General features: G+C 35.7%; 1 protein-coding gene across 3 annotated transcripts in view; it reads left to right on the forward strand.

The window, feature by feature from the left end:
• NOL4 (nucleolar protein 4) overlaps nucleotides 1-22,804 on the forward strand; it is a 341,271-nt gene that overhangs the window by 250,485 nt on the left and 67,982 nt on the right. For all 3 annotated transcript variants that reach the window (XM_066352904.1, XM_066352905.1, XM_066352906.1), the window contains one exon: nucleotides 8,256-8,369. In XM_066352904.1, coding sequence (XP_066209001.1) covers nucleotides 8,256-8,369 — 114 coding nt within the window. The remainder of the gene's footprint in view (nucleotides 1-8,255; nucleotides 8,370-22,804) is intronic.

A 22,804-nucleotide genomic window follows, 5' to 3' on the forward strand; every position in this document is an offset into this window, starting at 1 on the left:
TTTTGTAATTTTATTTTATCCTATCTTATATTGCTGTTACTTATATATGGACCTTGGCTCCATAATATGAAGTTATGTTTCTTCAATACTACACTTCTTACTCTGTGCATATCTGTATCACCCACAATGTCATACATAGTATAGTTAGTTGCTCATGAAAGCTGCTCACTACATGTTCAAGTCAATGGAATTAAAATTATTGAATGAAAGATGAGTGAGTGCGTGGATATTAATGTGTTACTTTGTGGTAGAAATTTGTTGGGAGATAAGCTAACTTGTACTGTGTGTTGTGTGTTTCATAGTATTCTGCTATTGGTTATTTGAATTTAAAAGCTACTGCTGACTGAAAACCTAGCCTAATATATTTTAAATCTTTAGGGAGGTTTTCCTCCTAAAAAAGACAGTTATATAACATTTGATTTTAATTCTCTTTTTAAGTCTTTAAACACTGTTTTAAAAATATTTTCCCCTCTTTGGCAATTAGTGTGAATAGGTAGTGATAGTAAATGTATGAATAAAATTTTGTATTGTTTTTGGCTTAACATGTAAACTCTGAGAAAAGATGCTATAATCCATAATAATCATATGTATGAATGTCACTTATTATCAGAATTAAAAGATGTTTCCTAGTGGAGATTTAAATAAATGGTCACTTATTTAAAAATGAACAGATGTCATTTTGGTTGATAATTTTGTTAATCTTCTCTTGATTAGAGCAATTGTCATATGATGTTAGCTTATCTTAGCTTCTAAATATCAAGTATAATACTAAGTATATTAGTATCAGCTATAATTCTCCTTGTATTTGTGAAAGATCATTATTAAAGGCCAAAACATAGAGCATTATTTCATAGTAAAATATTTTTAATCAAACCCTTAATGAAAGTTAATTAGCATTTTTTGTTAAAACTATATTTTCAAACTCCTTTTAGATTAGTCAAGAGAGTTTTTTTGAAAAATAAAAGTTTAGTGGTTCACATATGGCTGGTATCATGGGCTCAAATGTCCGAGTTTTATGCTCTCTCATTTCTTAACTGTGCTTCTCTGTGTACCAGTTGACCTCTCAGATGGGTTCTTGCTATCTGTTAGGGAATGTTGCCATTGGCAGCTCTAAGCCTCTATTTTTAAAATTTACAGTCTGAGAGCAGTCTTCTGTCATTAGATCCTGGCTCTCATAAAAGGACTTGGATTGACCCTTTTAGAATCAGATGTCCATCTCTTGGATCAGTCACTGTAAATAAAGAGATAAGCTCTCATGATTGTGCAGTCCTAAATCATGTGGTTAGGGTCAGGTCAATGAGGCCCTTTGCTTATCATTTCCACCAAAACCATAAAGGAGAAGATGGGGACAATTGGCCTGCTATTTTGGTCCACAATACCATCATCTGAAATTTTGGATCATCTATTATTCAGAATTCAGAACATTTCAGATTTTGGAAACATGATAGAGTATATATTCTGTTTATTTCATAACATTCACAGCGTGGTCTGGGAAAACATCCCATATACAAATATATTATTGTTTCTGCACAAAACATATGACTATACCCAGAAAGTAGAAAATATCAAGACTAAGTATTTTCATGTCATCTTTTATGCCAACTGAGTTCGCCTCAAATTTTTGAAAAATCTTTCAGTTTATACAATATTAGAATTTCAGAACTGCAGATAGAAGGTTGAGAGTCTATAATAAACACACTTTATTAAATGTATATTATACCCTACATGGTAGGCATTGTACTAGCTTATAAAGTAAACTCTATTATAGCAGAGACAGTTTTGTTTATCCTCATGTCTTTGGACTTGGCATAGTTCTTGTCGTATAGAAAGTACTCATTAAATATGTTTGTTGAATAAATAATGATATTAGTGATTTTATGCACAGTACTTCACAGAAGTATTTCTAACAACTTCCCCATGATATAGAAATTATTTTTTTCTATTCAGAACTTACTGCCTGAACCTCAGTTTGGCCATTTAGGAAAATAGAGATAATGATACTGGCAGGATGACTGAGGCTCAGAGAGATGAAATAGTAAAAACAGTCAGACAGATTGCAAGCAGTTGATTGCACAATGATTATCCAAGCCAACCTGATTTAGTTGCTACATTCTTATGTTATGCAACTGATGTCTACATTCCAGGTTGATGCCATATCCACTGCACCACCACAGGTTAGGCTCTTGATGTCTACAAATGAAGCTATCTATATAGTTAATAGAAGGGATTCCTAAGGAGCTGAAACTTTCTACATAACCTATAAAATTATACCTTAGGTGTAGATATTTAATTTGGGGGAGATAGGATATGCATATCATCCAAGTAATGAAATTCTTAAATTATGTTTTGATAAAATAATATTAGAAAAAACAATCTTAATTTAGAGTACCACCTAAATTCTGACTATTGAATAATTTGCTCTAATTATTTTAAAAGAGCTCATTCCACTTACAATCTCGTGTGGATGTCACTGTTGCTCTCAGCCTGGCCGTGTCTAATAGTTGATAAGCTATACTTAAATGCTAGGTTATAGAGAACATTGCCACATTAACCCATGAACAGAATCTTATCTTTTTTTATTTCCTTGTACATTTTTATAAGTTTAAAAATCCTTAAGTATCTTACATGTACAGCAGAACTTCAGAGGATGCTGGTCTTAAGGCCAAAAAAAAACCAGAATAGTTTGTTGGTATGGGGGTTTTACAAGCACATATAAGGAAACACACATTTATACTGTGCCAACAGCAATCACATCTGAAGTCCCCAATTAAAATGTGATTTTTTTGAACTCCAAAAGTTCCATGTGATGGTTTAGCCATCTGTTTAGTGTAACAGCCACAACTGATTTGGGCATAGCTAATTATTATAATAAGGACATTGCTGGGGAAAGATCAGCTCATCCCAATTGAGAATGACAGTTAATTAAGAAGAGATAATTAATGAGGGGTGGTTAGCATTATATTCTGGGAAAGAAATAGTATCAAATCTTCTCAATCTAGGTATAAATCATGTAGAGTAATGTAAAAGATGATAGACATTTTGAATCGTTTTGGATTTTCAAATCAAATATGTATATGTACATATACATATTAATCAATAGCATATTTACTAAACTATATTTAACCAGAAGTATTGTTTTCATAATTTATCTTTTGAAGTCTTTGCATTTGATTTTTAATTTTTAATTTTATATTTTTGAAATTTTCTTCTTTGTAAAATGAATTTAATGGGGTGACACTGGTTAACATAATTATACAAGTTTCAGGTGCCCAGTTCTACAACACATCTCTGTACTCCGTATTGTATGTTCACTCCCCTCCAGAAGTCAAGTCTTTATTTTGGTCGAAATATATTCTTATCTCCAGTTACATCGCCTCTCTTAGTGCTGTAAGAGGTACTCTTCTGGCCTTGTCCCTGGTGGAATCCATGACTACAGCTCTTGACACACTTTGCTGATTATCTGCCAGGAAGACCAAAAGCAGTGATAGAATATGCTCTCTACTATTAAAGGTAGTGAAGGAGAGTTTCCATGAAGACAGTTTTCAGAACTCAGAATAAAAAACGGTTTTAAATTTCTCTATGACAAAATTGTTCTTATAAGGAACAAAGTTGATTAATTTTACCTTAGTACAAGTACTTTTGGATTATAGAAATACTAGAAAGCCCGGCAGTCATACGAAATGACCACTGTTCTAGATATTATAAATTGTAATTAAAATGATTTGTGCAAAGGTGTCTGCTAATTCAAAGTGAATTACCCAGGGCAGGCGGCGAGGACGCCCCTTTGCTTACTGTCCCACGGGGCTTCCCCCTTCTACTTGCTTAATTGCTTAAAGTAGAGTGCAATGAAGGAAACCACTGGCGGTACATTTCTTAAGAGCCACCGCTCAATAATGCTCAATAAATGAAGGTTTTTTAAATAATAAAATGTTAATTCACATGTCAAAGATCTCTTTGTACACAACATTTCTTGTGTAGATCTTTCCATCATTTTGAAGCTCGCCTTGCAGAGGACCATCTATTATTTTTAATTTTACGTCCCTTCTTTCACGAACTCTTGAACAGGCAACATAAAGTTGACTGTGTCCAAATGCAGGCTCAGGTAAAAAAATGTCAACATGCTTAAGCGTTTGGCCCTGAGACTTATTGATGGTCATAGCAAAGGCAAGTTTTACAGGAAATTGTCTACGTCTCAAATGAAACGGCAACCCTGTTTGAGATGGAGCCAAATCAATTCTTGGAATGACATGTATTTCACCTTTAGAGGAGCCAGTCAAAGACTTAGCTATTATGACATTATTTTTCAATTGGAGAACCTCTAGTCTTGTACCATTGCAAAGACCCCTTCTGGTGTTAAGATTTCTTAACAGCATAATAATTGCTCCAATCTTTAACCTCAATTTGTGAGGAGGCATGCCAGAAGGCAGGACTATTTGAATGCCATGGCAACTTCACCCCATTGGCTAGTACAGTTACGCAAGCAACCAATAAGCTATCGGTGACAAACAGACACTTAAGCCGCATATAATAAAGATGTCATAGCAAAACTGTGGAGGAAAAGTCAACAAGTCTTTCATATTTAGTATTTTATAACTGGTGCAGCATAACTGAGCTGAGTGTGTATATTGAGGAGCATTGACATTGATTTTTGGCTCATTGGTACTAGAACCAAGGGGGTTTTTAGCAGGATTGCCTCACAGGAGAGAAAGAACTCTGCTTGCCTCATCATTCTCACCGTGGGCATAAAACTCAGCTTTACTGTGTTTCATTTATAGTAATTTCTTGTCGCTTCCAGTTGCGTCAATATCAAAATCTGGTAAATTTTGATTGCATCAGTTTAGAACATGTGACAAAACTTAGATAAGTTACATTTTATCTTTGCACTATTAGTGAAGGGGGGTTGAAAGAATTAATAACGAGATGTACAGTATTAGGATTTCAATCACTTTAACAGAAGGATTTTAGAGAGATCCTAATATATTCTTTGCTGAAATGTGAAATGGATTTCTCTATAGGAATGGGTACTATATGTGAGAGCTAGACCTTTATTTAAACTCACTGAGGTCCTGTGAAGTGAGAATACATTATTTTTTACTAGAGATTATTCCCAATTTTCATTAGATTTAGATATTAATACAGGTGTTTCCACATACATAGTTATATGATCTTGAGCAGGTTATATACTCTCTCTTATAACTTCAATGTATTTTTCCTAAAGTATGAATAATTCATAGTTTTCTCAAGTTGTTTGAGAGACTAAACTAGATCATAAATCTTAAGTTTTTGTATTAATGCCTACACGTCCTAAGCACACAATAGGGAATAAGTTATTAATATTTATTTTAAAATTAGATTATGGTATTGGTTTCCTACCTGGAGGTACATATTCTATTATATCTTTGAGATATAATAAATTCTTTGAACTTATATATAATATAATCTTTAAACTCTAGCAGATTTTTAAAATTTATTCTTCCTGCTTTTCGATGAGCTTAAATCTATTATTATGATTGCAATACTTACAGGTAAAAGGCTATCTTCAGTTGGTTTATTTTTTAGTCGAGCAAAAACAGTTTGTATGTCAAGATTTGTTCTAGGATATCTTATATTATTAATGACAAACTATGTAAAGACAGTGAAAGAGCTGAGAATTGGGAGATATGAAACCTGGATTCTGTCTCTAGCTCAATTTGTCCTTTAACAAAATACTTATTTTGTTTCTTCAAACTTTGGAGAAAAAACTTGTTCTGAATGCTTTCTACAGCCATGTACTGTTAACTTATAATTCTATAATAAACTCAGAACAACTCTATTTCCAAAATTATGCTTTTTAACAATTGGCAATTTCTAATCATAGATTCTGCTTCTACTTATTTTTCCTACTTAATAGAAAAGAAGGCATGACTACTTTATCTTGAAGTTGATTATTTTCCTAAAATTTTGAGATATTATCTAGTAACATTTAAAAATATCTAGCTCCACTCAGCATGGATATTTTTCTAGTTTCTGAGAAGGCCAATTTAATATGTCTGGGAAAACCCAACTCTATCATTTTCTCTGAAAAGAGAATTATATAAATTATCATGTATAACAATTTGTACTGTTCTAATAAAAGTCATTTTCTATTTTATTTTTTAAAATTAAAACAAATTGAAAAGAGATGCTACTAATATTAATTGAAGGGATATTTTACCTTATTCTCTTTGCTCAACAAATTTTTATGCATTTAAGAAATTGTTTATTGCTCAAATTAATCAGCCTAAACATTATATATTTTTATATATATAATTCAAAAATTATTCTTAATTTTAAATAAAACTAATAAAGAGAGAAAAATGAAATTAGTAAAAACAGAAATACTGTACATCTCTCTGGATTTCATGTGGCTATCAATAATTATTTTATTTAGATTCTCTTGATTCAGTCCATAGATCTAAATGAAGGGTCTAATAATACAGTTTATAAAGATGTGAACATTCACTTCTATCTGAATAATTCTAGCTACAGTCTAATACATAGTTTTCTTTTTTCATTATGGATTCTTTTTATTCCAATATTCCCACAATACCTTCTCCTCGTAATATAATTCAACTGAAAAGGAACCTAGTGTACCTAAATCCCATGTGGTTTAGTTTATAATTTTGAGCCATACTGTGGCCATCTTTTAATGAGACACTTTTTCTGTAGCTTAATATATTTCTAATTCTGGGCTGAGCGACTTTATCTATATGCATTGAAGTACAGACTGAAATCAAGAAGCAATATTAGTTTAAAAATTATATTTACATTTTTATGGCAATTTTTTTAAGTTTACCTCATTTGACCCTTCTCTGTCTTCCTAGAACCCAGTCTTAGCTTTCTAAATTCCTCCTCAAATCACTGCTGCTGCATTTTCCCTGCCACCTCACAGGGTCTCTCGTCTTTTTCTTTTGCAAAAATTACATTCAAAATATCTTAATACTCTATTGTCGATGTTGCCTAGCCATCATTTGAGACATCTCACAGGATTAGCAGGTGGAGATGATACCCTATACCTTTCCTACCTACAGAGGTATAGGAAAGAGGTATCTTTGGTCTACAGAGGTTACTTTGGGGTGGAAAGCATGAGGAAATCCATGGAGCAGCTACAGAAATTACTTCCTGGTTCAAGCAAGGTCAGAGACTGGTCTCTTTTTACACTACACAGATTCCATTGAGGAGTATTTGTTAAAACACTATAGTCTGGAAAAACAACACAGGTCTCTATTAGTTCAGAGCTTCCAATAAATGGCATCCATACATATTTTAAATTGAGATTTTGCAAACCTAAGGTGGCATGCCACTGTGTATACTAGATTCCCAAAGGAACTTTGATTTTGTAATTTCATATTTTGCTATCTCATTTGGTTTACTTTTCATATTATTTCTTAATCTTTCATTGACATATCTTCATTAAAAAACTGTTCAATATCATTAAGAACTTCATTTTTTAGTTAGATGATTTTGCATGTTATTATGGGGAAAGAATGGGAAACTTTTCTGATTATCACAAATGATATGGAGAGTTGAAAACAATTTATAGTTAATTAGGATTTTAGTTGGGGTTTTTATGTGTGCTACATAGAAGATGGATTTTTAACAAGAACCTTTTAAGTTAATAATATTAACTCATATATTATAAATAAAACATGTAGGCACACACAAATCTCACATCTAAAATATCAAAGTTTTGTTAAATCAGAATTGTTCTAGTACTGAATTTCTAGTTTGTGTTTAAACTGAAGTATTTTTAAAAGGATTTAATCATATCAGTTGTTACAGCTTAGACTGTAAATCTTCACATTTCATATTAATATTGTTTGACCTGGTCTAAGTGTCTAGTTTTTCCAACTCAGTTTCAGCCCTGTCACTTGTTTTTGTTTTGTCTTGTCATATGTTATAAAAAATCTAAAGAACTTGTTTTATTTGCAAAACCCAGTCAGTACTTTTTCCACTGCCTGTTCACACTCCAGCTTAATGGCCCAGACTAAATACTCATGACAATGGACTTATGAGATTGAATGATGGATCTGTGTAGCAACTAGCGCTTTAACCTCTAACTAGCTTTCATTTTTCATCTTTTCAATTTCCATTTCCTCTTTTTATTGGAATAAGTTGAGTTGAAATAAAGGGATACTCCTGCACAACCTGTAAGCTCTTCTGAGAATAGCATTAGCCTGTGAATGATACTGTTAATAATTGTTTTCATGTTTTTTTCTCTCTTTGTTTCTTTTTAGTCGCGACCTATTCCTTCCCACCTTACCTCAGCAGTTGCAGAGAGTATCTTGGCTTCAGCCTGTGAGAGTGAGAGTAGGAATGCCGCCAAGAGGATGCGTCTGGATAGACAACAGGTACTGAGCAGTCTTGTGGTCTGGTGCACGCCCACTATAGCAAATATTGTTCATTTAGTCTGATTTATATAGAAGAGTGAAAATTGTTGAATGGATTTTGAAGTCCACAAAGATAGAGTTTTTATGTCTTTATGATAAGAATTTAAACTTAAAAATTCACATTCATGAGCTCAATAGAGCTCTAGCGACAAAAATGATCTGTGGTGAAAAATGAACAGTTATAAAATCAATGAATTCTAATTCTGTTTAGTATCCTATTTGAAGGTTAACTATTCAAAAAACAGTTTCTAAATGATCACTTACAACCAGTTTTATAAATTTACCTGATTGCTTATGATGATGATCTGATTGTGTTAATTTTTAATGAATATCAACATCTCTTTAATATCCTGTGGTCAAACTGCTAAATGTCAATATGTTGTGCTGGGAATGGTAAAAGCACAACATAATTTGAAAGACAAGAATAAAATGGGAATATAAAATAATGAAAATCTATTACCTGGTCTGACTTCCTCATTAATGAATCATTTACTGTATATCCAGTAAGTGTTAACTTTCTGTGTCTCTTTTCCAAATCCATGTGGTGTGGATGTGTAGAATGTTTTGTTTGTTGTTCACTGATGTTTCAGTTCGTTTTTCCCTTGGTTATCTACATTTGTCTCTCTCCTCTTCTTATGTCTAGTATGTCTTTTCTTTTTCTCTCTAGCACCCTTTCTTATCCATAATAAGAACTAAATTATAATGTATAGTTTAAGTACTACACTTAATTTAAATATTACACATAAAAGTATGCTATATACTGACTTTTAAATTATTTTTATAACAAATGATCTGAGTGCTTCATATTTCTAATTGAGTTTGGGATGAGAAGATTAAATAGTCAATTCAATTTTCTTTTTCCTATGAGCCAATGAGCTTCAAAAAAAAATAGAAAAGTTTTTCTATTCCCAGCTTACAGTATTGAAAAGTATTTCAGAATGACAATAGTTTTTAAATTATATGTGTTTATTGTTAATATGGCATGTACTAATAATTTTAAATAATGCAAAAGATGAAGCCTTTTAGTTAAATTAAAAAATATTATTAGCCTCAGATAAAATGTGTATGAAAATGCTTATTTTGAATTTAATTTTTTTGCTAACAGTATGTGCTCACATCTTTGTGTACTCAGTTGAGATTTTTATCATTATTATAACTAAAATTTGTCTTACTTAAAATGATTTATAGCACTAATATGAACAAGTGTAAACCCACTTTTGCCCCACCCTACCAACTAGCATAGTGATTAGGATTACACATTTTGGAGTTAAATGCATCTGGTTTTGATTCTCAGCTCTACTCTTACTAATTGTGTGACCTTCAGAAAGCTTTTCAGTTTTCTCTACCTCAGTTTCTTCATATGCATGGTAACAAGAATAACAGTGATAATCCTATTGGTTTGTTGTAAGAACTCTAAATGGCAGATTTATGTTATGTGCTTAGCATTTTGCCTGGCACATAGTAAGCATCAATAAACTCAACTTAGAAGAAAAGATTTTAACTTAATTCCTAGCTTTTCTGTTGCATTGATATAAGTAAAACAAAAAACAAACAAAAGCATTAATAGTGCTGCCAGTACTGTCACTTCTATAGGAGTTTTGAAATCAGAGTAAGTCTATTTGAGAGATAATAATTCTAGAAATTGAAATGCAGGACTTTGGGATTGGTTGGGCTTTCCTGGTTGCTGTCTTGCCATATATCCACGTAGTCTACACTCTAAAATATTGCTGCATAGTATAAGTCATATGTAGAGTTATGACTCATTCATGTTATATACTACCTGTGATATCACTCTGCAGTATCCCCCAAAGTTTGTCATCTACCAGTGTGTGGTTAATTACTTAATCATTGTGGGCCTAAATGAGGATATAAACATCAAATTCATAGATTTATTTTGAGGATTTAATAAGGCAGGATAGCTGAAAGCATAATGTGCTTAATGAGTTTGTATATTGCTAAATATATATTCACCATTTGCTAGACTACCTCAAGTGGTAGGGAAATCTCACCTCCAGTACTGAAGATCTATTTACTAAAACATGTGTCCTGTTGTCAGACAGCTATAATCATTTTGATGGTCTCTAAATTGAGCTGAAATTTGCTTCCTAGAGCTCCTACCCATTGAAGAAAAACTGTTAGCAATAATGAAAAATGTGATTTTTTTTACTACTGTCTTAGGAGTAGGGATGAGAATGGGAAGGGGACCAATGGTCCTTGACCCTACTTCCCATATTAATTATTTCTTTTTCTATGTCCTCAACAACCCCATGAGAACAAGTATTATGATTCTCATTTACATGTGAGGAAATTGAGGCTGAGAGAAGTTGGATGATTTGTACAAGGTGCTGAGCTGCACGAGCAAGTCAGGGTATAAGTTCACATGACATGAGGCTGGCACTTGCCGTCTCTCTGCACTGTATACCTTTTCATTATGCTCACTGAGGGAAGAGCCATTTCAGGAACAAACTCTTCAGACTCATACCACTTGTGCCTTTGATCACAATGTTTTAGACGGTATGGTTTTTGTTGGAAAATTATCTGCTTTATTCCCAAGGATTTTTGCACTCTTCCATAACTAGGAAACCAGGTTCACCCAGTAAGCAAAGTTATTTCAAGAATGATGTTTCTGTCTTAATATGAGCTCAAAAGAGGTTTACAAACTTCCTAAAGTACTTCACATTATCCAAGGAATGGGTTATGCACTGGGGGCATCCTCTCCTAATTGGATCTAAACCATCTTTGCCCAAGTAGAGAAAGCCAGAGTTCTCTTGGGTGCTGGCAATGAGATCATCTTTTGCTGTGAGCATTCTTAACCCAACTCACACTTCTTAGAATTCCCAGTGATGCACAGATTCTTCACTGTGCCCTGCCTTTCTGTAGGTATATGAAAGCTCAAACCCTGGACAGGTAAAACTGGATTCTATATATTAAACCAGATATTTGATACTTGTGACATGTGGTGAGCTGTAAATATGTATGCTCCTCCAAATTTATGAAGCTTAATGAATTAATTGGATTTTATAAAGCTCTTATAGCTATGAAAAGGAAGTGTTTATAGATGTGTTAGCTACCTCATTTCATAAGTCCACCTTGTACCAGAATCAGAGGCTGCTTGTCGTTACACAGCATCCGCCCTAAAGCAAGCCAGTGGCAAGGACAGGCGCCCTTTGCTTCATTAGGAATCAATTTCACAGAACTGAGGTCAATCTTCAGTACTGTGTAGAATATATTCAGCATTGCTTTTCTCTTAACATGAAAATCTAGAATTTTTATATTATCTAGGAAATTCATCCACACTCTGACAATTCAAAAATATGGGCAATGTCAGACTTCACTTGTTCAATTCTGTGATGTTGCCCAACTTAAAAGACTGTCTTTTTCTCTATCTTTATTATTTGGACATTATTTCATTACTGTTTCCTTAAATACAAAGATATCTCGATATTCTTGGGTTACAATTTATCTAAATAGACACAGGCAGAAAGTGAGAGAGATTACAACCGGCTACTTGCTGATGATTTATCTCCTATCTGTTCACTGTTTTTCAGAGATGACATAAGTTTTATTCCCAGGCTAGCTGTAGAGTCTGAACAATGTGAGGATTTATTTAGTGTCTTTTCTCTAATCGGTTGTTTCAGTCAAATTAGGAAAGGTATCACATAAAAAACAATGGTCAGGGGCTTCCCCAGCGGCAGCTAAACAGATCCTCATAAGGACATGCAGCATGAGTGACGAGGACAGATGGGAAATCAATGGTAGGTTGTGATGTGACACTTTTTGAGTCTATTGAAAAGTATACTGTGTGAGGGGGAGAGGAAATGGCACGATAGTTGCTTGTGACATAATAAAGGGTGAGGAAGCAGGGGGGGGGGGGAGAAGACTGAAAACTGATGTTTCGTTAAGTTACAAAACAAAATCACTGGTCAACCAGCATGAACCCAGGGGCCTGGGTTCTGACAATATTTAATGAGCTCATCATTCCTGCTACTCCTTTCCTTGGTAATGGCGAATTCAAAATGACCTGTATCTCTTCAGGATTGGTTGTTTTTGTGTTAGGGTATTAAGAAGTGGACATGTGATTAAAAGCACTGTAGGTACCAATTTTAAAATACAGCCACATAAGAGCTATGTCAGCTTTCATGCCGATTTTTTAATTTTGTCATGGATGTATTTAAAAATGGTCAAGACATCATTTTGACACGGGCGACTTCCTTTTTATTTTTTATTGTTTAGTTGTATGTTCTTCAGGTAACATTTATAATCTTTAAGAGATACATAACTGTAAGCAACACTTTTCCATACGGTTTTATGCTAAAATTCTAACAGGGTCTGGGCAACTGAGGTTTGGCTTGAAACCTATTTCTGTAGCCTTCCAGCCCACAACCCAAATCCCCTATTCTCAATTATCCGCAGTTTTTACTTTATTAGTATTGTCCTTTCTTATATACAATATTTTGGAGAAAAACTTTTATCTTTTTGAGTCTTTCAACATGTTTCAACATGACCCTTTTCATCCAAAGAAGAAGATATACTGTATAAGAAAAACAAAGTACTGTTTATGGTAGTTCTTGAAATAATATTGCATTTCCCTTTTAACATGTTTAATTTTAAACTGAGATAGAATGTACTTCCCAGGTGATCTAATTGGAATAGGTCTTACTCTCCTTATTAACAATAATATTAATAACAACAGCAGAAACATCTATGGATGCGGCAGCGTGCAAGGTGTTTTGCAAGCCTATTTCATGTAATCTTTATGGTTTCTTATGAAGTGGGTGAGCTGAGGCTGAGAGCCCTACGTCACAGAGATGCTAAGGATGGGCCGCCTCTTCAATCTAATCCTTATACTTTTTTTTTTTTAATTTTTCTTTTAATTTTTTTTTTTCTGAAGCTGGAAACGGGGAGAGACAGTCAGACAGACTCCCGCATGCGCCCGACCAGGATCCACCCGGCACGCCCACCAGGGGGCGATGCTCTGCCCATCCTGGGCGTCGCCATGTTGCAACCAGAGCCACTCGAGCGCCTGGGGCAGAGGCTAAGGAGCCATCCCCAGCGCCCAGGCCATCTTTGCTCCAATGGAGCCTCGGCTGCGGGAGGGGAAGAGAGAGACAGAGAGGAAGGAGAGGGGGAGGGGTGGAGAAGCAGATGGGCGCTTCTCCTGTGTGCCCTGGCTGGGAATCGAACCCAGGACTTCTGAACGCCAGGCCGACGCTCTACCACTGAGCCAACCGGCCAGGGCCTAATCCTTATACTTTTAACAGTCATGTTTATTGTTACATTTTTTTCAAAACCTATTTATATAAGCAGGCTTATTTTTGATAAGTTGGGAAATAAAGGTATAAGAAGAAATACAATTTATAAGTAATTCTATCACTGGGTGTGGAGTATAATTCTTCCATTTCTTTAATGCAAAACTTCCTGTTTAAAAAAGCAGGACAGTAACACATTGCGTCCTTCCATTTAGCTTAGTATTATGAGTATTTACTGTATCACTATGTAATCTTATAGATTATTTTTAAAGCCACTTAATACTTTATTATATAGTCTTTTTAAAATTATCATGTATAGATTGTGTTTTCTAGCATAACTTGCATGTAAATAGGATGCCTTGCCAATTAATTTCTTCAAGATAAATTATGAGAATTGAGTAAAAAAGCAAACAAACAGCAAGTTCTTAAGCTTTTAATATACATAAGGCCTGCACCTTTCATTTTTGCTTTATTCTTGTAAAAATAAGGATTTTAGCTTTTTTTTTTTTTTTATAAGCATATGCCCATGAAAAGCCTGTTTAAACTTCTGAGAATCTTTTATTCTTAACCAGTCGTTCCTAACTTTCTAGAACACAGAATTTCTTTTTACAATCATCACTCTGAAATACCTACTTTTAGATCCTAAAATGTAATTTATAATTCTTTTAAATTATGCTCACAATTTTAATATATATATATATATTATATATATATATGGCCAGCTTTTAATATAAATAATATATTAAAGGAAAGTAACATATATATAATCAGATGACCTGCACTGTGGGGACCACAACACTAGAAGATACAGTAAAGTCATCAACTGCTTGTGCCTGTCCATTTAAATCAGTGAGGAAGCAACAGCTCCCACTGCTCTGTGATGGACATGTGTTGTGGCAGCTCACGGCATTTGGTGACACCAATTTTCCAAATGGTGAAAAATTATTGGTAAAGTCCCATACAAAACATACTATGGTACAGTTTGCTCTTGAGTTAAATGACAGTATATTCCTGATACAATTCAGTGTATATAAAAAGACTTTGTGTTTATACCTAAAATGAACTTTTAGGCTCAGATAACTTTATATAGGCTTTCAGCTATAGAAATATTCAGCAGGACTTTTAAAAGTTCACGCGAGAACAGTGACGATGCTTAGTCAGCTGGGACTGCCTGAAGCATGTCAGAGCTGCTAGTAAACCACTTGCCCACCCTCTGTATGCCTATCTCACTTGCTATGCATTTTCCAAATGTCCCCTAGAAGTGCCAACACTGTCTTTGAAAAGCACTCCTATGGACAGACACGTTTAGGATTTAAATACAGAAGTGAGAATTATACAGCCTCAGATCTAATCCTTGCTAGTGAACTCTTGAGTCAGGTACTTCCATTTTGAAGAGACTGACTTTGAGGCTCAAAATGCAAAAATTTTCTGTGGGCTTTGCAACTCATTGTGTCAAATGAATTCTTCGTCTGTGACTTTTTTCTTCTTTCCTTCCTTTTACTTCTTATTAAAATTTCCAGAGCCTAAATATAAAAATTGTATGGTATAAGATAAAAATAACTTAAACAGGCCCTGTGGTTTAGATTTATTCCTTTGCAGTGATGAGGTAATTAAGTATCAATGGCTGTATCAATTATACCTCCAGTTAAAAAACTAAGCCATATTGGATTTCTGATTCCAGTTCTATTTTTGAAATACAATTTACATTTTGTTGTTCTTCAACTATTTTAAGTATCCTCTGAGATTACATTAATATTTTTTATAATTTGAAAATCAGGCCCTGGCCGGTTGTCTCAGCGGTAGAGCGTCGGCCTAGCGTGCGGAGGACCCGGGTTCGATTCCCGGCCAGGGCACACAGGAGAAGCGCCCATTTGCTTCTCCACCCCTCCGCCGCGCTTTCCTCTCTGTCTCTCTCTTCCCCTCCCGCAGCCAAGGCTCCATTGGAGCAAAGATGGCCCGGGCGCTGGGGATGGCTCCTCGGCCTCTGCCCCAGGCGCTAGAGTGGCTCTGGTCGCAATATGTCGACGCCCAGGATGGGCAGAGCATCGCCCCCTGGTGGGCAGATCGCCGCCCCATGGTGGGCGTGCTGGGGTGGATCCCGGTCGGGCGCATGCGGGAGTCTGTCTGACTGTCTCTCCCTGTTTCCAGCTTCAGAAAAATGAAAAAAAAAAAAAAAAAAAGAAAATCACCATCAGTCAAATTTCCATATTAGATATTTGCAACAGGGATTTACAACATCCAGTACTTTGCTATAAATAGATTGCCACACAAGAAAAGTGAGGCTCAGTAATCTTCAAAAACTCATGTTTTTATCATTTTAAATCACCCATTAATATGCTGTTTGACACTATTGAGGGTGTGACTCAGCAACTCTTTTGTTCAGTGATCAGTATACATTGAATGCTCTTCTTACATGTCTCTAAAATGCATAAGCGTGTTTAGTAAGTAATCAGATTCCAAAGGAACAGAGATGTTTTTCAATACGGAGATAATTAACACAAGTAAATATTAAGACATGACCTTAAATTCATGAGTACCAAGAGATAGAAAAATTAGTAAACCAATCCATCAAGGTTTGATTACAAATATTGTCAATCCTGCAAACTCTCATCATACCTCTATTAGAGCAGAACAGACTCTGGGAATGGTTAATACTCATTTTAAAATACTAAAAATATGGAAATCTTATATCCGTTACTTTTATAAACATAAAATGGAAAAGTAAACATATATACCAAATCTAAATATTTTACAGATATATAAAATATCAGATAATTGTAAGGCATATTTACCATTGGAATTTTAAAATTTGGGTTCATTGTCCACTTTATATAATATTTGAGAAACATAGTTAAAATAATTTTAGTGAATAATTATTGGCTTTATAGCAAAGACTTGAATTTTGTAGGTACTTGTGAGCAAAATAACTTCTTATGAATTTGTAGTCTTTCAACAGTAGCTTAATAATATGTCAGGACTTGAAATATGAATTCCAACTTCTAGTTCTTTTCAGATAACTTTTAAGTGGGCCAAGTTTCCATTTTTCCAAGATTTTTGAACTGCTCAAGGTAGTTTCTTAAATATTTGTATATCTGCATCAGCAAGGAATAAGAGGAGAAATGATTAAAAGGAGGAAATTACTACTAAGTAAGCCCTATTGTGATTTATTTAGCAATTAATCACTATATTGCAGGTGTGTTGCTCAGTACAGAGGCTGGAAAACAAGGGTGGGGACCCTTCACTGGGGATTTAGTGGGGACTAGATTTACTTGGTGCTTTGCAGATATTATATTTTCTTTTTTTGTTTGTTTGTTTGTTTTTGTATTTTTCCGAAGCTGGAAATGGGGAGAGACAGCCACACAGACTCCCGCATGCGCCCGGCCGGGATCCACCCGGCACGCCCACCAGGGGGCTACGCTCTGCCCCTCCGGGGCGTCGCTCTGCCGTGACCAGAGCCACTCCAGCGCCTGGGGCAGAGGCCAAGGAGCCATCCCCAGCACCCAGGCCATCTTTGCTCCAATGGAGCCTCGCTGCGGGTGGGGAAGAGAGAGACAGGAAGGAGAGGGGGAGGGGTGGAGAAGCAGATGGGCGCTTCTTCTGTGTGCCCTGGCCAGGAATCAAACCCTGGACTTCTGCACGCCAGGCCGACGCTCTACCACTGAGCCAACCGGCCAGGGCCAATATATTTTCTTAATAAGGGTGTGATCAGATTGTTCTGAGAGCCAGGGGAGAGTGCTCCTAATTCTTCCTGGGGAAACACAGGAGGACTTCATAGAGGGGGCACTATTTAAGCCAGACCTTTAGAAATGCAGGACTTGAGAGACAAAAAGGTAGCAAATCATATTTCAGACACAGGGAGCATTTCAAAACATAACAGGTTCTTAAGTATTAAAACCAAAAATCTCCTGCAAGAGAAACTTAAGATTCTTGGGGGAAAAAATGAAAGGAGAGGAGATTGGACATGAATGTTTAAACTATATAGATGGTGCAGAGGTTTTATAAGCTTTGTTGAGTTATTTGCATTTAAAGTACATGCCAATGAGGACTGGGAAAGAAAGTGACATGCCCCGTTTTTTTGTTTGTTTGTTTGTTTTTTGTATTTTTCTGAAGCTGGAAACGGGGGGGGGGGGGGGGGAGACAGTCAGACAGACTCCCGCCTGGGGCAGAGGCCAAGGAGCCATCCCCAGCGCCTGGGCCATCTTTGCTCCAATGGAGCCTTGGCAGCAGGAGGGGAAGAGAGAGACAGAGAGGAAGGAGGGGGGCGTGGAGAAGCAAATGGGCGCTTCTCCTATGTGCCCTGGCCGGGAATCGAACCAGGGTCCCCCGCACGCCAGGCCGATGCTCTACCGCTGAGCCAACCGGCCAGGGCCAACATGCCCCGTTTTTAGTAAGCTTCAGAACCATAGGGACATTGAAGTGGAGATGAGAACACAGGCATAGTGAGGTCCTGGTTCAGCAAGGAATTACTTTCCTCTACTAGTTATCATTTCAGAGTTGCTATTTAAATGCAACAATATTTAATTTTAGAATATTGGAAAAAATAATTATGAAAATTAATCAGCTACAAATAATCATTTGGTCACAGGGGATTTCAAAGTTAAAAATGAGTGATTTTGAAAATACCTCCTCTTCTGTGCCACAACATGGGCTCAACAAATGAAGAATCAAAGTTAAATGTTTTCCTATAGTTTAGGCTTCGGTAACTATATACAAAAACTATTATTCTTTCTATCTTAAATATCTTTTCATCTTTTTTATTTTTTATTTTTTTGGTGTTTCAAAACACTGTCATTATGGTTTTCATCAAACAATGAAATTTTATCTTTTTCTTAAATTGAGAGTAAGGTTACTTCTGCATAAACTTTTTCCTTAATGTAGATATTTTTTATATGTTATTTGTTTATAACTGAGTGATGATATAATCATCTTATTGGTCGCCCATAGTACTGTGAAGCATGTAGACCATTAAATGGTTTCCCTCTTTTATAGATGGAGACTCTGAAGCTGAGAACTTTATTTCTTTGGGGTAACATGTATAGGTTTTGGGGAAAAGGTAGGAACAAGCCTCAATTTCTAACTTTTTGCTTTCCTGTTATTCATTCTGTTTCACTATCTGGTGTTCTAGCTTCATTGAGAATTCTCCCACATTTGTATAAAAGTGATTTTTAAAAAAAAATTAGGTACGTCTTTATCTTAGGAAGTTATTAATTTCAAGTGGATACATGTCAGGATATGAGTAGGTGGTTTGAATTCAGACAGAGAAATTCAACATGATATGTTGATACACTTCTCAGTGCCAAAGTCAGGGGAACATATGGTTTACTAGATTCTTCACGAAGACAGACTTTTTGTTAATAATACTTATTTCACAACCAATTATTTTTAGGCTTAGCAGAGAAATGAAAAATCTGACATTTGGTGTATGCCAATATATTCATTTTTATAATTTATTTTCTCATAATTTATTCCTTGGACTATCTTTTTTACTGAATCCCTTTAAAACCCATTAGTTACTCTAGAAAAACAATATAGTGTGTATTGGGAAAATTTAGTCATAGTCACAAATTTCTTATAAAATTAGATAATAGCTTGAGAAATTGAACTATGCTTCTGGAAGAGATTTATACCGTTTGACATGGTTTCTGTAGTGGGTACAAAGAGACCAGTGGCCCCCGACATTGTTGTTCTCTGTTACTCGGCACTTGAGGAAAGTAGGGTTTCAATAGAGCTGGATATTCTAGGTTGCTGAGAATTAGCCTTCTTCTAAAATTATTTTATTTTCACTTTTAGTGGAAATCCTTCCAAAATATCAGTGCATCTTCATTTTATAACAAAAGTTTCTGATGATAAATTTTAGTGATGGACTTATTAACTCCAGGACTGTGCAGTGCTGACATCCGAGCTTTAGGTGTAGGCATAGGTATTTCGGAATAGGTGATCTTACAGAGTCTGTCCTAGAGAAAATCCCTGAGACAGGTTAGCATGCTTTCTTGGTAATTTACCTCTCTTTCATATTGTTGAAGGGAGCCTGACTTTCTGATACACTTGTAGCAATGTTGATCTTTTCCAGCCAATTTTGCTGAAATGGTTCAATCTCATAAGTGTCTCACCTTCACAAAGAAGCCCTATCTTCAGTGTTCTTTGCCTTGTCAACAGTATGTATTTATTTAAATTTTATTTTTGCTTCAACCCAGAGGTTTCTAGATGTCTAAAAAACAACCTAGATTGGTTTTTATTTACACCCTGCTAGTTGGATATAAGGAGGAATGCCTGTCATGTTTTAGGAGTTTACACAAAGCTGTTTTCTAAGGATCCTTACCTACACTCTTTCATCAGTAGAAACCTGATACTTACATAGATGAACTACCAAATTGCATTTATTTATAAGCCCCTTTTCATTTTTCGTCTTGAATATAAGCAAGATCAAAATAGCATTTTAAATTACACAATTACATTGAAAGTCTTCCTACATTTTAAGATCAAACTCCTCATTAAGTCACTTCTCTAGTAACATTCCATGTTCTTATTCATTATTTTTTGGTTTGGGTATTAATTTACAAAAACGTAATAGTGCATTCTGGCCCCGACACTCAAGGACACTTATGGAACTTCCAGCACGTGGCAGGACAGCCACTTTTTTCATCCCTGACATTTATGATTAGCCTTCTCTTTCCCAATCCTCTAGAAAAATCTAACAGATTTAAGACACAGTCTGGAAAGATGGCAGAGAGCAAAAGTACAAAAGAGGTCATATCTGTAACTATAAACTTAGAAGATAAAATACAGTGTCCATAAAGTCATGGTGCACTTTTGACCGGTCACAGGAAAGCAACAAAAGACGATAGAAATGTGAAATCTGCACCAAATAAAAGGAAAACCCTCCCAGTTTCTGTAGGATGATGTGGCAGCATGTGCACATGTGCAGAAGATGACATAACACCATGTATACAGCGGAGCAGCCCACGGCCATGCTAGTCGAGATGGGGACGGTGCAGAGGAAAGTTCAGTGTGTTCTGTGGCTCGCTAAATTCGAATCCGTGACTAAAGTGCAACGTGAATATCGACGCATTTGTAATGAAGCTCCACATAGGAATAACATTACTTGGTGGGATAAGCAGTTGAAGGAAACTGGCAGTTTGGTGGAGAAACCCCGTTCTGGTAGGCCATCAGTCAGTGACGAGTCTGTAGAGGCTATATGGGATAGCTACTTAAGGAGCCCTAAAAAATCTGTGCGTGTACCCACATCGAACTGCACTGAATAGATATGAAACTGGGAGAGTTTTCCTTTTATTTGGTGCAGATTTCACATTTCTATCATCTTTTGTTGCTTTCCTGTGACCAGTCAAATGTGCACCATGACTTTACGGACACACTGTATGTGGATGTAAATGAAAGGTTTATCTAAACCCTAGAGTCATAATGATCTCCATCAAAAAACAGCAGTTAAAGCTTTCTACTTTATCAATGTATTTCCTATTGGTTATTTCTTTATTTTTGCTACATAACTGCTTTTATGTGTGGGGACCTGAGGATTTAGAGGAAGACGGTAGCCTTTGATTCAGACCTTTCAAAATAAATAGTCTGAAGAATCAGCAATACTGGGATGTCATTCATAGATAGATACATACATACACACATACATACATACATAAGACAGATAGATATAGATATTGGCATCTACAAAGTTGCTATTCTTACTAAGGGCCATATAACACTCATTTAAAAAAGAGGTATAAAAATAAATAAGGACCTTACACAACACAAATAAATAAACTTATTTCATATAAGAAACAGGCCTGGAAGTTTCTGTTCAGTTTAGATTGTCCTTCCTTCCCTCCTTCTTTCTTTCTTTCTTTTGTGATTTTTCTATATTTCACTAGAAATAGAATTTCTCTTTAAAAAGAAGAAAGACCAATACAGCACAAAGAAGTTAGCTTTCTTTTGATTTCAGGGTAATGTTGTGAGTAATGAAAATTAGAATGCTTCATAAATTTCAAATCTTAATGTCGTCATACCTTCATAACATGTAAGAGTTTGGATATGATTTTGGATCCAGAACTCAGAAGGTCACATTAACTCAAATGCACTGTTTTATTATTTATTACTGCCTGTGAAACAAGTTTGAGATGTCTAGTGAAGGTGTCAAACTTTGTGTGTCTTTATATGTGTGAGGAAAATTTTCTTTCTAGGGAACTGTCTGCTTACCATGTTTTGTTGTTGTTGTTGTTTTCTGAAGTTGGAAATAGGGAGGCAGTCAGACAGACTCCCGCATGTGCCCAACCGGGATCCACCTGGCATGCCCACCAGGGGGCAATGCTCTGCCCATCTGGGGCGTTGCTCTGTTGCCACCAGAGCCAGTCTAGCGCCTGAGGCAGAAGCCCAGGGCCATCCTCAGCGCCCAGGCCAACTTTGTTCCAATGGAGCCTTGGCTGAGGGAGGGGAAGAGAGAGACAGAGAGGAAGGAGAGGGGGAGGGGTGGAGAAGCAGATGGGCGCTTCTCCTGTGTTCCCTGGCCAGGAATCGTACCCGGGACTCCTGCACGCCAGGCCGACGCTCTACCACTGAGCCAACCGGCCAGGGCCTGCTTCCCACGTATTTAATTCTTCATATAAGATCTTGCATTTGAGGTAGCTTTTAAAATACAGAATCCTTTCTGTATCTTTTGTTTTACATATATTTCTTGAACCACCATTTATTTGATCATTTATATTCTAAGTACAAAATTTGTTGAAAGCATTTCAAATATCCTGATTCGGGTTGAAATTCCAACTTCAAATATCAGCTGAACTCTTTCTGAGAAATAAATCAGGACATGTCTGGGAGACATACATACATAGTAATACTAATGCATGTGTATTATATGTTACTGTTTACTTCACTTAACGTTCTCATTTTTCCCCCAAACTCAGTAAGGTGTATACCATTACTATTATTATTTATGACTAAAGATTATACCAAGAGGAAATGTTCCTCACTACTACTCCTGTTTTCTTTCTACATAAATGACAATTTGGGGACTAGATGGATGTGAATGTAGAGCAGGATTCTTTTTTTTTTTTACAGAGACAGAGAGAGAGTCAGAGAGAGGGATAGACAGAGACAGACAGACAGGAAACGGAGAGATGAGAAGTATCAATTTTTTGTGTG

The sequence above is a fragment of the Saccopteryx leptura genome, chromosome 11 (genome assembly GCF_036850995.1).
Source record: "Saccopteryx leptura isolate mSacLep1 chromosome 11, mSacLep1_pri_phased_curated, whole genome shotgun sequence".
Classification (NCBI taxonomy): domain Eukaryota; kingdom Metazoa; phylum Chordata; class Mammalia; order Chiroptera; family Emballonuridae; genus Saccopteryx; species Saccopteryx leptura.